This window comes from Anoplophora glabripennis, unplaced genomic scaffold (assembly GCF_000390285.2).
Source record: "Anoplophora glabripennis isolate ALB-LARVAE unplaced genomic scaffold, Agla_2.0 scaffold61, whole genome shotgun sequence".
In the NCBI taxonomy this organism is placed as follows: Eukaryota; Metazoa; Arthropoda; class Insecta; order Coleoptera; family Cerambycidae; genus Anoplophora; species Anoplophora glabripennis.
The window spans coordinates 100,887-117,043 of NW_019416237.1; the positions used below are offsets into that span (position 1 = coordinate 100,887).

Sequence of the window (16,157 nt, forward strand, 5' to 3'; positions counted from 1 at the left end):
ATAGATATCTTATAATATAAATCATAAGTAATTTCTTTAAAACGAAATAACAAAAAGGTAAGTTATAAATTTTATAACTTCTAAGTTCTTAATACTTGTTATATCAACAATGATATGAGCTTTACAGAGATATAACTGATTCCATAATAAATCATTCTATTACAAAAAAACCAAACTGAATTATGTGAACATATGCTTTTTTATAATTTTTTTAACCCAACATCACAAATATGTTACCACTTAACTTATAGCATATACAAAAATATCTAAACAGCGTGTTTAGTATTAAATTAATATAAATTTCTTTTCATAAAACGAAATCCAAATTAGTAACTTACATCGAATAGTTGGGATAAAAATATTTTTTTTTAATATCGTACATTGTGTTTACTTAACCCTATATGGAGTTTTTATGATTTCGTCGAGAGTGGCTTGTCGTTTACTTCCTATTCTTCTTCGAGAACTTCTTGTGTAGTGGGCAGTTCTATTAAGTTCGTCCTGTAGTTTTTTTGCGAATTCTAAATCTGCCATTTCTTGTAAAAGCTTTTTTGATTTTTCTTCCTCCATTATTTCAATAATACTATTTTTGTTATTAGTAATATTCGAGTTACTATCTTTAGAATCCGATATTTTTTCAAATCCTAAAAACGGCGGACTTGAAGAACTGTCCTTGACAGTGTTGTTCGATTTCCCAAATATCTGCCTTTTTTTCCTACTGGTTTTACTAAAACTAATTAATGTGGGAGATTCTTCTTCAATTTCTTCAACCGAATCTTTTCTTTTGATTTTCCGTTTGGGACTATTAATTTCATCTTTCGAATGTGTCCTTTTCAATTTACTTGAAACTATTGTACTATTATCACTGGCTGGGGACGTATTACTCTTGCGTCCTCCTGTTGATTTTGGGAAAGCTATCCTGGCAAACGCAGATTCCAGGAAGTTTGAGTGGAAGTTTATCAGGCCAGTTGGTGATCTAAAAAAAATATAATACAGTATCCCATTTATGTAACTCAAATGCAACAGTATTTTTTATTTAAAAGCACACAATTTTCTCATAAGAAATATTTTTTCAAATAATATTTTAATATAAAGTTTTATAAATAACAAGAAAAGTTCTAAATTTTAAGTTATTTAATTTAAAAATTATGTCTAGACCGTCGCACATAAAGGGTTTTCATAAAGTTTTAGATAAAGCATTTCATTCACTAAAATACTTATATAAAAATTTTATGAAAATTAATTTTTGTAACTAGTAAGTACAGGGTGTTAATTATAAAAATTTTTGATAGGATGCTACCCTACGGAGATACAGGGTGTTAAAAATTTCAAATATTTATATGATTTTTCCTGTAACCACTGGCAATCAAATTTGGGGGATGACATTTTTTTAGTAGGGACTATTTTTTTCATGGATAATTTATTTCAAAATACACTCCAGTGGCATAGTTATCGGGGGAGTAGGGGACCTTTTTGAAAAAAAATTGTATGCCACTGGTTTTTTAAATAATTTTAAATGTTTTTAAAATATACATTCAATTTGTGGCACTAAAGTATTCGTAAAATTTACTGGTCTTTAGATAATTGGGAAATCAGATAAGAATCTTCTTAAGTACCTACGTTGCTATTTATCATTTTCTATTGATTGCTAAATGTGTAACAATAAATTCAATACCTAATATTTTTGAGAAATTTCAAAACACTATATAACGCCACTGTTTTGTGTGTTGCAAAAAATTTGTTATTTTTCACACAACTAAAAACGGATTTTAATTTAAAAAAATATGGTGTTCAATTTATACATATATTTAATTAGCAAATATACATTTTACATACGGTAGAGCGAAAGGCAATGCTAGATAAGCTGAACGACTTTATATACAGGCTTTTCCAAATTGACATTGTCCAACAAGGAATACTTTTTCAAGCGTTCACCGTCGAGCTCATGAAACTGCATGTTTGTCGCTACTAAAATGTCAAGCAAAGACCTGTTTGTACAGTTCATTTGGAACACACAATTTTGGGAGTCTGTAGATGAAGACCTATCTACCCGTACCAGACAGATATCAACAGATTTGGATGTATCGTATGCAACAATCTGGAACGTCTTACGTGAGCAGCAATTACGCCCATATCGTGTCCAGCGAGTTCATGCATTAAATGGAAATGACTATCAACCGAGGATTGAATTTTGTCAGTGGTTTTTATAACAATGTGAACAGCCTGATTTTCAGTTATTAATATTATTTACCGACGAAACGAAATTTACCAGGGAAACCATTTCGAATTGTCATAATCATAATAACCACCAATGGGCAGATGAAAAGCCGCATATTATTTCCCCTGTCGATTCCAAGAACAGTTTTCTCTTAATGTTTGGGCAGGCATTGTGGGCGATTACTTGATTGGTCCCTACTTTTCACCCAGAACCCTCGATGGTAGAACTTATCAAAGGTTCCTACAAGAAGAATTACCACCACTTCTAGAAGAAGTGCCATTGAGGTTACATCAATTATTGTGGTATATGCATGATAGGGCACCACCTCATTACAACCTGACCATTAGACAGTTGCTTGGCCGGCTCGTTCCCCCGACCTGAATGTAGAAGTACTTCGACAGCGCATTGTAGAGGGTTTCGCAACCATACACAATACGGCTGGACTTATAAGGCGTGTAAAACGATCAACGGGGAGATGCTGCGCAGAATGCATTGCATCCCAAGGACAGCATTTTGAACATTTCTTGTGATGTATAGTGTTTTGTAATCTCTCAAAAATATTAGGTATTGAATTTATTGTTACACATTTAGCAATCATTAGAAAATGGTAAATAGCAATGTGGGTACTTAAGTATCTTAAAATTTGATTTCCCAATTATCTAAAGACCAGTAAATTTTGAGAATACTTTACAAGAATACATTATTGCCACAAATTGATTGTACATTTTAAAAACATTTAAAATTATTTAAAAAACCAGTGGCGTATTCAAAAAGTTGAAATTAACAGATTAGGACGTACCAAAACAGGGTTATAAACAAATTGTTCTAGGGAAAAATCCGCTCGGAAATTCGCTCTTTTTGCATTAATTAGAACTTATTTTTACGGTAATTTTAAAAAAGGGAGAAATCACCTACGCCTCTTTGTTCCCAAGATATCGTTTTTTTATAATGTTAATTGTTAATTATTGGATATATTGGACCGGGATTTTTGAGGCAATTAAAGCTTTCTTGAAACTTTTATTTTCAGAAAGTTTTACATTGATAGTTCATGTAATAAACATGCTAGCAGTAGTAAAAGTTAACGTTAATGAACAACCAATACATCCAATAGTTAATTAATAATTAACATTACAAAAAAAAAAAAGTTATATTGGGAAGAAAGAGGCGTAGGACACTTTGTTTATAAGGTTGTTTTGCACATCCTACTTTGTTAGTTGTAAAAGGCAACTAATTTCAACTTTTTGAAATTTTTCTTTTTCGATACATTTCTTTGGATCAATTAGAACCTATATCTACAATATTAACTTCTAAAATTAACGTTTAGTAATTAAACAATTAGATGCAAAAAAAACGACGAAATTAATTAACAAATAGCTGGAGCAACAATTTCACGGTAAATTGAATTAGTGTTTGGCATACATATTGGTCATTGGATTGACCGTCTTTTCCATAAACATCAACCTCCATCTCTTTTTGTAATAATAATCTGCAATTTTCGAAAACTGATATTTCAGAGTTCGACCTTTATTTTACAGTTAAAAGATTACTGAAAATGACTCTAGGTACCTTAAATCGTAGGTAATTTAATTGCCTACAACATAAAATAATTTATATTCTGATAGGTCGTTTAGATTTTCGTGGGCAGTAAAAAAAGTGAACAAACATATTTTCCACTTATTTGCAATATGCCAACTTAACGTCGGTTCTTTCGAGTTACTTTTTTGATATTATCATTCTACATACCCTTCCTCGTCATAAAATGCAATAAAATGTCTATTAATAATTTTTTCAAGTTTTCAGGTTTTATAATCTAATTCGACTGGAGTACTATTATAACAGGTCAAGCAATGAATTGACTCTATTTGAAGCATCTTTCTCGGATCTGATGGTGTCTATGCTGCTGCCACATGTCCACAGACAGTGTAACTTCTGTGGGCAATGTTAATAATTATACAGATCTTCTTGTCCTTTATATCTAATGCTACAAACGACAAGTTACGTTTTTAAATTTTGTTCTTTATTTTCATGTTCAGGTATTGATACAACATATATAATCAACTGTCAGTTCTGAGATCTGTCATAAATCAACGAAATTGTAAAAAGATGAAATTATTTGAACTTTATTTTTATATAAAAATTGTAAATTTAATTCTAAAATGAACCAGTCTTTAAAGTTTAAGGAAATGAAATAGGGTAAGTTTGTCTATTTTTATATTACCAATGTATGTTACTGAGAGTGCAGTTTTATTAGTAGTAGGCCCTAGCCTAGCTTACAAAAGGTAAGTGTTTGCTTGTTAAATGTCACCATGTGGCGCACCCTGCCCATAGACCGCAACTGCCACCACCTCATTGAAAAACCATAAAGCAAAATATGGATTAAATAACTTTGTTAATTCAGCAATTTTATCATCAGGCAATGTTTAGGTTAAAGATAAAAAATATCTGAAGTATGCATGCCTACATAGATAAAATTTGCAGGCTTTGCATTCTTAAAACATTCATTTAAAAATTGTGCAGCTATAAAACTTTCAAATTTTACTGATGTTGTATAAATTTAATTAAAAATTAAACTTACAATATTCTAGCCGATGTATTTTGAAGAGGTTTTTTTGTTGGAACTTTAATGGCAGGTTTTCTTTCAGAAGGAGGATTCCCTCTATAATCGATTGGTTTAAAATATCGTAACTCTGATTCTATGCAATCACTGCTGTCGCTGGTTATATCTGTATCTACAATCTTTTGTATCTGCTGAACCTTTTTCGGAATTATAGGAGAAAATATTTTTTTATAAGGATCATTTCCGGTATTATTATCTAAACGCAAAACTCTGCATGTGTATTCCTTGGTAGCAAAATTATTTAACTGTTTCTTCTGAACGTTCTGCAATGTCATGTCATTTTCTTGTTTCACAAACTTATCCATGGGGCCAAATCTCTTGGTTTGTTTTGTTTTTGAAGTAGAAGGATTAGTCGAAGCTAATTCTTCAGCTAACTTTTTTGCAACTTGTTCGTCGAGCTTGAGTTTTTCTTCCATCACAGCACGCTCATAATGTTCTTCTTCACAAATCTTCTTTATAAGGTCTTCACTAGCTTTCAAATCAGCTTCACATTTCTTCCTAAATTCCTCATCTTCTCTCTGTTTTTGCATTTCATATTCTTTACGAATTTCTCCAGGATAAGCAACTATTACGTCCGTTTCTAAAAAAAGTTTGTTTACTTATTGCATGGTTTATTACCACACAAACAAACTTACCTTCCTCTAAATTTTCGTCTATTCCATTCATTTTATTTTTGACTTGCTGAGGAAATTTGTCTTTTATGGCATCCCACAATTCATAATTTATCAATTTGACTTCTTTTTTCGCCTTTCTAAGCCAAGATCCTATTCTAATCCTGCACAGTGGACAAACTAAGTTTGCATTTTGCATGGTGTTATCAAAACAAGAAGAACAAAATCCATGATTGCAGGGAAGAGTCACTGGTTCAATTAAAATACTTCTACAAATCGGGCACAGTACGTCTTTTAAAATTAAGGCATTATAATTTAATACTTTTGATGTTTTCACACTTTTCGAACCCTTTCTGGGAGCCATGTTATTTACATTTGACGGATTGTAACTGACAAGTGACAAGTGACATCACAAAACAAGTAATTTCATAGCGATTTCCAATGGGCAAACTTGGGCTGCACTCGAGCAGCACTGACATTCCACTGGTTGTATGAGAAATATGCTCTGGTGCAATCTCAATGGAATGACAATTTTTGCGTGGGTTTCTGACTTTATAGGTTATGTTTATGTTTTGATTTTTATTCATTTAAAGTAACACGCGCCATGGCTAGAAATTGGCCTCAATGATTTGGGATCGAGGGGGATTATCCCTCTTTATCCTGCCTCATCTCGTGTAGGCCTGAACAGCCTTCATAGGTGGGCCCCATCCGTCGTCTACCCCGACCGCAAATGCGACCGGTGTAGGCGCTTTGTGGGACTTCCTTTAGTCCTGGCTGGGCCCCGCCGGCTAGGGCCCTTTCTTCTGGCGTTCTTGCTTCGCCAGCTCGTCTGTGTAAACCCCGGGGGTTGTGTCATATTTATGTGTGGTATGGTTGGGTAGGGCAGTGCAGCTATGCAGCCTGGGATGCGCTTTGCTAAGGTGGCCCTTAGGCTAGCGCGGGAAGGGAGTGGTAAGGAGGGTATGGGGGGTGTGTATGTGTGTGTGTGTGTCTTTGTCTTCGTTTCTTGATCCTGGCTGTCTCTGAAACAGAAAAGGTTAGCGGGCAGGGGGGGGGTCATTGGGGTGGTCACCCAGGGTCAAAAAGTTGGTGTCTAGGTCTTTTGTGTTTGTCGGTCACGTCGGGTACGTAGTCAACGGCTTGCCTGAGGAGGGGATTGTCATGTCTAGCGGCTACGTCAAATCGTTTCTCCGCGTTTTGTCTTATTGTCTGTGTAGCGTTTGTGTATTGTAAGTCTCGTAATATGTCAGTGTTTCTTACGTACCAGGGCGCGTCGGTGGCCGTGCGGAGGGCTATGTTTTCCACAGCCTGTAATGACTTTAAGTGGCTTTTTGCCGCGTGACCCCACGCCGTGGAGGCGTAGGTTAGCTGCGGTTGAAGTACCACCTTGATAAGCGTTCGCTTATTCCTTAAACTGAGGGTGTTTCCACCTTTGAGTAAGGGATAGAGCCTAGCCCTGGTGGTCTTCGCTCGCGCCACCGTCTCCACGATGTGCGGTTTCCACGTGAGACGCTGGTCCATCGTCACGCCCAGGTATCGTGTTTGTCGATTCCAGGAGATGGGTTCCTGGGATAGTGTCAGTCTGTCGAGGTTTTGTGGGATTTTTCGTTTGGTAAAAAGGATAGCCGAACTTTTGTTGGGATTAATTTTGACTTTCCACCTGTTGCACCAGGTTTCAAGTTGGTCTAAGGAGTTTTGGAGGAGGGAGACGGAATATCTAGGATCTACGGATTGGGATGTGATTGTCAGGTCGTCGGCGTATAAGTATATGTTGGTGTTGGGGGGATGTGGGATGTCGGAGTTGTAAATGGTGTATAGGTGTGGGGACAGGACGGTGCCCTGGGGGACACCGGCCTCCATGGGACGGGTGGTGGAAAGGGAATCTTGGATTTGGATGCGGAATTTTCGGTGGTGTAGGTAGGATTTTATGAGTTTGGTAAAGGATATGGGATATTGGTTGGTGAGCATTTTCATCAGTAGGCCTTCATGCCAAACCGTATCGAAGGCCTTTGCGACGTCCAGGAAGACAGCACCAGTGTACTGTCCTCTGTTGAAGGCCGCCGTGATGTGCTCGGTAAGGCGAAGGATTTGGAGTTCAGTGGAGTGATTGGGTCGGAAGGCGAACTGCTCGTCTGGAATGACTTGCAGTTCCTGGGAGTGGGTTCTTAGACGGGTTAGGAGTACGATATCCGAAAATATTTTAATTCATACGAATGATAATATAATTCACATGCATCCGAAATTAATCTCATAGAAATCAAGTATAGAACCATGGAATTTATTACAAGATGAAGGTGAAACATTTTCAAATGACAACCATAGGTATATATTATAGAAAATATACGTAGTATTATATTTTCTACATTTGACATTATAACATTTATTTGACTGTAGATATATCAGACAACAATCATAGTATGTTAAAAACTTAAAAAGTGAGGTTAAAAAACATACGATTTCGGATAAAAGTTAAAATTATTTCTACTTTTTCCGACGTCGTATGAATTTTAAAAATTTCGGATGAAAATGAGCGGTAAAAATTTGAATATATATTAACCAATAGGAACATTTTCGGACCTTCGTATCGTCGGAATTCGGATGCATGGGACACCCGGCCTTACATATTAAAAAAAAAGATTTTGGCTTGTAAATCTTGGAACTTGGAATATATATTTCCCCCCTACACCTTGTCGTCAAGAAGTAATAACTAAATAATCCAATTATTAGAAATTTAAACCCACCTGGTACCTACTTAAATTAATTAGTTTTATGTCGAACACAATTGTATTTACCTTGCCAAGGTTTATAATTACCACAAATTACGAATTTAAATTGTTGGGTCCAAATTCCGAATTTCATTATGACAAAATTGTAAAAAACGTGATGAGCTGAGTAATAAGATTACAAGTTAAATTATTTATAATTAGATAGTCCGCGACCGCCAATAACTTATCTTACTAATTAGTTACTACTACTAGACGACCTATATTTTATATTATTGAAATATTGAAAGCTAAGGAGGACAAGATAAAAAAAATTGCGTACCAACCATGATAGAAGACCGTAGTAATTTACAAGAAGATGAATTTCAAATATTAGAATCTAAACACGTTAATTCAAGGTAAAAGAACTTTTTTTTACCACATTTTATCGATTAGTGATTAGTTTTTGCGTATAGAAACGACTTATTGGTTAGAAAATGACGATAGAATTTATTCATAAAATTGTTTATAATCCACTGTATTCTTTTTTGAAGTTATTTTCAAAAACATATGCTTCACTACTTATTTTTATATTTAGGTATGGATTAAAAATACATTTTTTGAAATTAAACTTATATAATTATAACCTCACATTTGGTACTGTTTTGATAACTTCATATTTTATTTTTTAGTTGGTTGAGCCCAAACTGGTTAACGTGGAATAAATATTCAGAAACTATGTTAAGAACTTTAGAAAAGAAAATATTACAAAGTAAGTGTTTGATAATGAATTGAATATATCGATATTAATTTATTTAAAAACCATAAAATATTTAGTTATTAGTTTATTTAATTAACTAACTATTTGAAGAGTTTACTAATTGAAAATATATTGTTTTCAGTACTACGAACTCCACATCGAGGTTGGTATGTTGACATAGGGCCTGTTGTAGGTCCTGCTGATAAAATATGGACTATATCTTTTAACACCGAATCCCCAAAGACACCGTTAGTGCTTTTTCATGGTCTTGGAGCAGGAGTTGCATTATGGTGCTTAAATTTAGATGCTTTTGCAGCAACAAGACCTGTGTATGCTATTGATCTATTAGGTAACATTTTTGTAGTTCACATTAAATCCGCACATTAAGTAATATTTTACTGGCAATGTAACCTGCTAAGATGATATAAGTTGTAAATATTATTCTTCATGTCTTGCACATTTTTAGAGTGAAACTTATGAAACAATATTCTAGGATTTGGTAGATCATCTCGACCAAATTTTAGTAGTGACAGCTCCGAAGCAGAGAAACAGATGGTCAAATCTATAGAAGAATGGCGTAAAGAGATGAAATTAAATGACATGATTATACTAGGACATAGTATGGGTGGATTTTTGGCAGCCTCCTATTCAATATCTTATCCAAATCGAGTGAAACACTTAATTTTAGCAGATCCATGGGGTTTCCCTGAAAAACCTAACGAACTTAAAGAAGTGCCTTTGTGGATTAAAACTATTTCGTACATAATGCAGCCCTTTAATCCTTTGGCTGGTATTAGAGTAGCTGGTCCTTTTGGTTAGTACTAGCATTTTTGGCCATGTTTAATAAAGTAGCAGACAATTTTATTTTCAGGTCCATGGTTTATTAATGCTGTAAGACCAGACATTTCAAAGAAGTACTTAGTCGCTTTAAGAGATCCCAATTTAATACCAGAATACATATATCAGTGCAACTGCCAGCATCCCAGGTATCCAAGTCATATGTTTAGGAAGTGAAAGTTTTTTTATTTACCTGTTTAACACTTTTCTAGTGGTGAGAGCGCTTTTCATTCAATGATGGTGGATTTCGCGTGGGCTAAGAATCCTATAGTAAGGAGGATAGACAAATTAAGCCCTACTATTGCAATAACTTTGTTGTACGGATCAAGGTCTTGGACAGACCATTCTGCAACAGATATCATAAAAGAGAAGCGAATCCATTCGTACTTCAAGTTACAGGTAGGTGATTCCCGTTCTCTTATACAAGGTGCCCGAATATTCTGTGTACATGGTACAACCATAGATTCCTGTGGTCAAAATTGTACAATTTGTATTTAGCTGTTGATAGCAGTCACTTACCAAAAATAACTGAAGTCCGCTGACTTCGGTTATAAGTGATCTTTAAGTAATTCGACACATTAAAAAACAATCATCAAATATTTCAAAAATTTTTCTTTCTCAAATATGGTAAAAAGTAAAATTTAGTGTAGAATTATTTTAAACTTTTAAAGTTTTTCAAATAAGGAACAAAATATAGCTTGATGCAACTTTTGTAAAATTCGTGATGTCTAGGACATTCAACTAGAATGAGATGATAGTTACTATACAGGGTGTTAATTAAGTGTTTGTACAAATTTTAAGGGGACATTTTTTAAGTGGTTTTAAACCAAAAAGGTTGCAAATTGATAATTTTGGAGATTATTGATGTACCTAATATAAAGTAAAAATCCACAGACTTCAAATACTCATATTAATACATGTACCAGTGGTGAAGATACCAGGCATTATTTTTTTAAAATCCTACAGGATATTTTGAAAATTCTGCTGTTTCTTAGTTCTGTGTATAAGGTGTTTCTATGTAAAAGGCTACCTTTCTGTATGTTCGATGTAAAAAACTATCGAACGTGTATTCGAAATACAAATCATTTTCAATTTTAAATACAATGTAATCATGATAAACGAGGAAATAATTGGCACCGTTATGTCTTGCTGTCTCTAACAAAGTACAAAATTCCTACACCACTGAATTTTTTTAACTTGTCATGATTAGTGTTTATTTATAATTTTATTTCTAGCAAAAAAATCCTATGCAATTCTTTTGAGGGTGAGGAACAAATAGTTCTAGAGCCATTTTACATTTTGTGGAAAAAAATAAATCGAAAATGATTCGGTTTTCAGATAAAATATCTTTCTTCTTGGAAATACTATATAGAACTTACAAGTAGTGATCAAATTTCCAAAATATCCAGTAGCATGGAATTTCTAGTTTTTAGTGACGTCAATTTCTCATATCTGTGTCATCGGTACATGTATCTACAGTGTTTGCAAATAAGTGTGAAATATTTTAGGTTGTCGTTGCCAAAGTTATTTTGTGAAAAAAAAGTTCATATATACGTAGGTCAAAATATGCTTAATTTCCGAGATAAAGTGTTTCAATTTTAATTTTTTTTATATTTATTAATTATTTCAGAGTTTTGAACATCCTGTACCTCGAAATCGAAGAATTTTTTACCCACATTCATATTAACTTTTTATTTTCAATGTTGAATTCCATTTTTACTTTGACCATAATAACACTTTATCTACAATAAAACATATTTTTTTTTTCCTCAAAAACGGTGCATCCTACGAATTGAACAGATCAATTTAATTCAGAATTGATGGTGGATATCTAAAAAAATATCAAAACGTAAAAAGTAAGTGGCGTTTCATTTTTTTTTATTAAAAATGTTGTGGCATTCTCGTACGAATGCCACTGATGCAAGTAGAAATATTCGGATTACCCCAAAAATGCACATTTATCCCTCCAAAGCATTTTTCAAATTTCGAGTTAATATCTTTAAAACTGAAATAATTAATAAAAATAAATAAATAATTAAAATTTAAACACTGTATCTCAGAAATGAAATATATTTTGACCTACATTTATATGAACTTTTTTTCACAAAATAACTTCGGCAACTGCCCCCTAAAATATTTCGCACTTATTTACAAACACCCTGTACATAATTTATTTGAACTCTTGTCTACGCCATTACTGGACAGTTCCCGAGCTCGGCTGTTGACTGTTGCCTTTTTAAAGCAAACGATGCGCCGGATATTAAAAAAAAATCCGAATATTTTGATGTAATAAAAAATAAATAAAAACACTAATCAGGTAGGTACACTCTATTTTTACGCCAACAACCGATAAAGCACCAAATTTTACTTCTGAATATAAGATCAGAAATTGTTTTCTGTATGTCCTTGGAGGTTAAACACCGCAAGTTGCAAGGTCAAACTAAGGTCAACTTATTATCAAATGGAATACGTTATTTTTTTGTGAGCAACTGATTCAGCGACAAATTTTGTCAGAATTAGGATTACAGATTTTTTGCCCTTGATTTGAAGGTCAAACTAATTTTTCATGAAAAATAATGGATATAAAATAGAATTTAATTTAACTAAAACTATTAGTGTGATCTTGAATTTTAAAACTTAATGCATTGTTAGAATAATAATTAATATTATTTAACGATAGGCCATTTTGTAGAGTATCTAATCTACTGTTCGGTCAAATCCAAGGTCATCATCTAATATGTAACTCAAAATCCTGCAAATATTTGAAATAATTTAGCATGAAAAATAATGTATTCCGTTTAGTATTTGTTTTTTTGGTTAATTGAAGTGGACTGTATTACTTTTTATTGTTTTATTTTTGAATTGTACATCTGCACACTTACAAGACAAGTTACAGACTCGGGTGTTCTGTGCAGACTGATTCCACATATATGGAAACTGCCCTTTTACAATGCTAGTACTAGAGGGCGCTACCTCTGTCAATTATGATGGAACATACCGCCCCCCTTGAAATAATAGGATATTTCAATTTAAATATAATGATAATGACTATAACTAAACATTACATGCAACATGAATTCGTCACTTTTGTTTATTTAGGTAGTTTGCACACTTTATTTAGTGATCTTTTCAAGACACCATCACTACACTTTATAGTTACCACTCTTACGACACCATCATTGCCTGGGTGTAGCTGAAGAATCCGCCCTAGTCGCCATTGTCCTGGTGGAAGGTTGTTTTCTTTAACAATCACCAAATCATTGATTTGAATTAAATCTGATGGTTGTTGTGTTGTCGCCACTTTGGTCTGGACTGGAGTTCTGATATATACTCGGACTGCCATCTTTTCCAGAAATGTTGCATCAGTTGTAACCGTTAATATTTTGACAAATAGTTTTCTTTTATATTCACTAAATTACCTTCTGGAATTGATGTGATAGGCCTTCCAATGAGGAAATGTCCTGGAGTTAAGGGATGTGGATCATTTCAGAGGATTGAGGGTACAAGGGTCTCGAATTTAATATACCCTCTATTTGATTCAAAGCAGTAATTAATTCCTCATAAGTTAAATGGGCATTGCCAAGTACCCGCTTTAAATGACTGTTTATACTTTTTACCCCCGCTTCCCATAATCCTCCAAAATTGGGGGACCTTGGAGGTATAAAGTGCCATGTTATATCGTCGGTTGATAGTTTTGTTGCAATTTTCTCCCAGTTTGAATTTATTAACTTGGTCATTGTAGAATCTGCACCTACAAGGGTTTTTGAGTTATCTGAATAGATATGCGATGGTTTGCCACGTCTCCCAATAAATCTTCGAAATGTTGCTAGAAATGCTTTAGTTGTTAAATCTGTTACTAGCTCGATGTGTATTGCCTTCGTCGCCAAGCAAATAAAAATGCAAATATATACCTTTAACAATTTAGCACCCCTAGTTTTACGATCTTTCATCATTAGCGGACCGGCATGGTCAATAGGTACCTGTATTTTCAAATGGAGAAAATTCATTTACACGAGTTGCGGGTAAATTTCCCATGACATATTGACTGGGATTAGGTTTTGCCTTAAAACAAATGACACCGTTACGCACGATGTTTCTAGCCAAACTACGCTCTGAAATTGGCCAATAGTTTTCACGAATACTATATAATAGTTGTTGAGGACCACAGTGTAGCACCTTGTTGTGCTCGCGAGTCATCAATAACTTAGTCAAAATATGTTTGTTGTTTAGCAAAATCGGATGTTTTTAATTGTAAGGAACGTTGGCATTCTATATCCTACCACCTATTCTGATCAATTGATTATCATCCATGAAAGGATTTAAAGATAAAATATCTTTTCTTAGTATACCTTTATTTTTTAATGTATGATAATCGACTGTAAATGATTGAACCTGCGATAATTTTATTAAATTCTGTAATGCATTATTTAATTCTGAAATTGTTAATGGACCCGTAATGCGCGTTTCCTTTGTATTTCTTAAATTAGATATAAACCTATAAAAATACGCCGTAATTCTTTGTAACTTTAAAATAGATGAATATTTTGAAAATAAATCGAAATCAGAATATTCCATTGTTTTAGTATTGCTAATAATTCGTTGTTCTGGTATTACAACTGAATCATATAGAGATTCATCCATTGATGTCCAACTTGAGCTGTCTTGTTCGAGAAATGAAGGACCTTGCCACCATAATTTGTATTGCAATAGCTGTTCACAGCTTACGCCGCGCGATAATAAATCTGCAGGATTATTTGCGGCATTTACATGATGCCAGTCATCGATTTTTGTTAGTTGCTGAATTTCACTGACTCTGTTGGCAATGAACGTTTTCCAATTGTTAGGTGGTTTTCTTATCCAACATAAAGTTATTGTTGAGTCACATAATAAGAACGCGTAAATGTACTGTTAAGAGAACTGCGTACCTTTGTTACTAGTTTTGCCAATAGCAATGCCGCACAGAGCTCAAGACGCGGTAGCGATATTATTTTTATAGGAGCAACACGCAATTTTGCGCATAATAGTCGTGTATCATTGTTGTGTATGTAACCTCCTACCTATGGAACAAGAATAGAAGAAGAAGAACCAGAAGAAGAAAAACTTAGCCTTAACCTAACATGTTCATACAAATCGAATAAGATACGTTGTGTTTGTCAGGCAATAAAGTTGTTAAAGGCTAGTCTGAACATTATTTGTTATCCCGGACATAACATTTATTGGCGCAGTCGAGTTCACCCTGTGAATCGAACCGAGAGGGAGGAAAGACGAGAAAATCTCAATCATGGCTTTGCTGGGTACAATTGAACCATTCAATACCGGTGAACCGCTGAAATGGAAGACGTATATGGAACGATTCCAGTTTTTCATAACTGCAAATGGAATCACAGATGAAACCAAGAAGAAAGCTGTTTTTCTGAGTATATGTGGACCATCCACCTACGATATCATTCACTCCTTAATAGCACCACAGGCTGTGTCTGATGTAGATTTGGCGGTCATAACCGAGAAACTGTCAGCACATTTTCTTCCACGTACTTCTACAGTAGTGGACCGTTTCATGTTTCATCGTAGAAATCAAAAACCAGAAGAGAATATGGCATCATATATTAAAGAGTTCTAGCAAGCGACTGTGGGTTTAATGAATCTATATTAGAGAAAATGTTAAGGGACCGGATCGTATGCGGAGTTAAGGATGAAAATTTACAGCGTCGACTGTTGGCAGAGCAAAATTTAACTATTAGTAAAGCCGAAGAATTGGCCCTTGCACATGAAACGGCAATGCAGAGTGTCTCTGCTCTAAGAGAGACGATGGTGCTAGCAACTCACAGTGTAAACAAGTTTCAAAATAAGCAATTCAAACAAAATGGTAAAACATGTTTCCGTTGCGAGAACATGCATGCTCCAGAAGATTGTCGATTGAAGGATGCTGTTTGTAATTTTTGCAAGAAAAAAGGGCATATAAGAGCATGCCTATCCAAGAAAAGAGGCATAAGAAAAGAACAGATCCAGAAAAAACAAACTGCTAACCAGAAGGCGATAAGTGCAGAGGAAGAGAAGCAAGTGCAAATGGTGGAAGCAGAGTCAACGGAAGCTATCCACCCAAGCTATGATATATTTGTCATAAAGGACGGGCCAAAGATAAAGGATTTTATGGTGCCACTTAATAGCAAAGAAATAAAGTTGTAGCTCGATAGCGGATCAGCATATACTGTAATCGGGAATAAAACATTCGACAGTGTGTTTCCAGAAAATAAGCCCCGGTTAACAACACCAAGTTTAGTCTAAAGGACTATCAGAGTAAAGTTATCGAAGTGCAAGGAATGTGTGATGCAGAGAATGAACTGAGTGTGGATACTGAAAGTGCTGATGCACAGACAATGATTACTCATCTGGGTGCATATAGAGTCACCCGATT

At 34.4% G+C, this 16,157-nt stretch overlaps 2 protein-coding genes across 2 annotated transcripts in view; one reads left to right on the forward strand and one right to left on the reverse strand.

Moving 5' to 3' along the window:
- Positions 1–10: 10 nt before the first annotated feature.
- On the reverse strand, positions 11–5,811 carry LOC108917745 (E3 ubiquitin-protein ligase RNF169-like). Its single transcript, XM_018724496.2, has 3 exons — positions 5,468–5,811; positions 4,791–5,412; positions 11–973 (listed from the first exon to the last, which is right to left on the reverse strand). Exons 1-3 carry the CDS (start codon positions 5,805–5,807, stop codon positions 388–390), a joined length of 1,548 nt encoding a protein of 515 aa, XP_018580012.1. The 5' UTR covers positions 5,808–5,811; the 3' UTR covers positions 11–387.
- A 2,482-nt stretch (positions 5,812–8,293) lies between these two features.
- The window catches only part of LOC108917746 (1-acylglycerol-3-phosphate O-acyltransferase ABHD5), an 18,980-nt gene continuing 11,116 nt past the window's right edge, over positions 8,294–16,157 (forward strand). The window contains exons 1-6 of the mRNA XM_018724497.1: positions 8,294–8,564; positions 8,838–8,917; positions 9,048–9,254; positions 9,399–9,719; positions 9,777–9,891; positions 9,955–10,141. Of these exons, the coding sequence (XP_018580013.1) occupies positions 8,494–8,564; positions 8,838–8,917; positions 9,048–9,254; positions 9,399–9,719; positions 9,777–9,891; positions 9,955–10,141 (981 nt within the window). The 5' untranslated portion in view covers positions 8,294–8,493. The remainder of the gene's footprint in view (positions 8,565–8,837; positions 8,918–9,047; positions 9,255–9,398; positions 9,720–9,776; positions 9,892–9,954; positions 10,142–16,157) is intronic.

Bases quoted from the DNA above. Each gene is read 5' to 3' on its own strand.
- LOC108917745 (XM_018724496.2), bottom strand. From the start codon at position 5,807: ATGGCTCCCAGAAAGGGTTCGAAAAGTGTGAAAACATCAAAAGTATTA. The intron at 5,413-5,467 runs GTAAGTTTGTTT...AACTTTTTTTAG, and splicing joins AGACGAAAATTTAGAGGAAG to AAACGGACGTAATAGTTGCT. The intron at 974-4,790 runs GTAAGTTTAATT...TATTTTTTTTAG, and splicing joins AATACATCGGCTAGAATATT to ATCACCAACTGGCCTGATAA.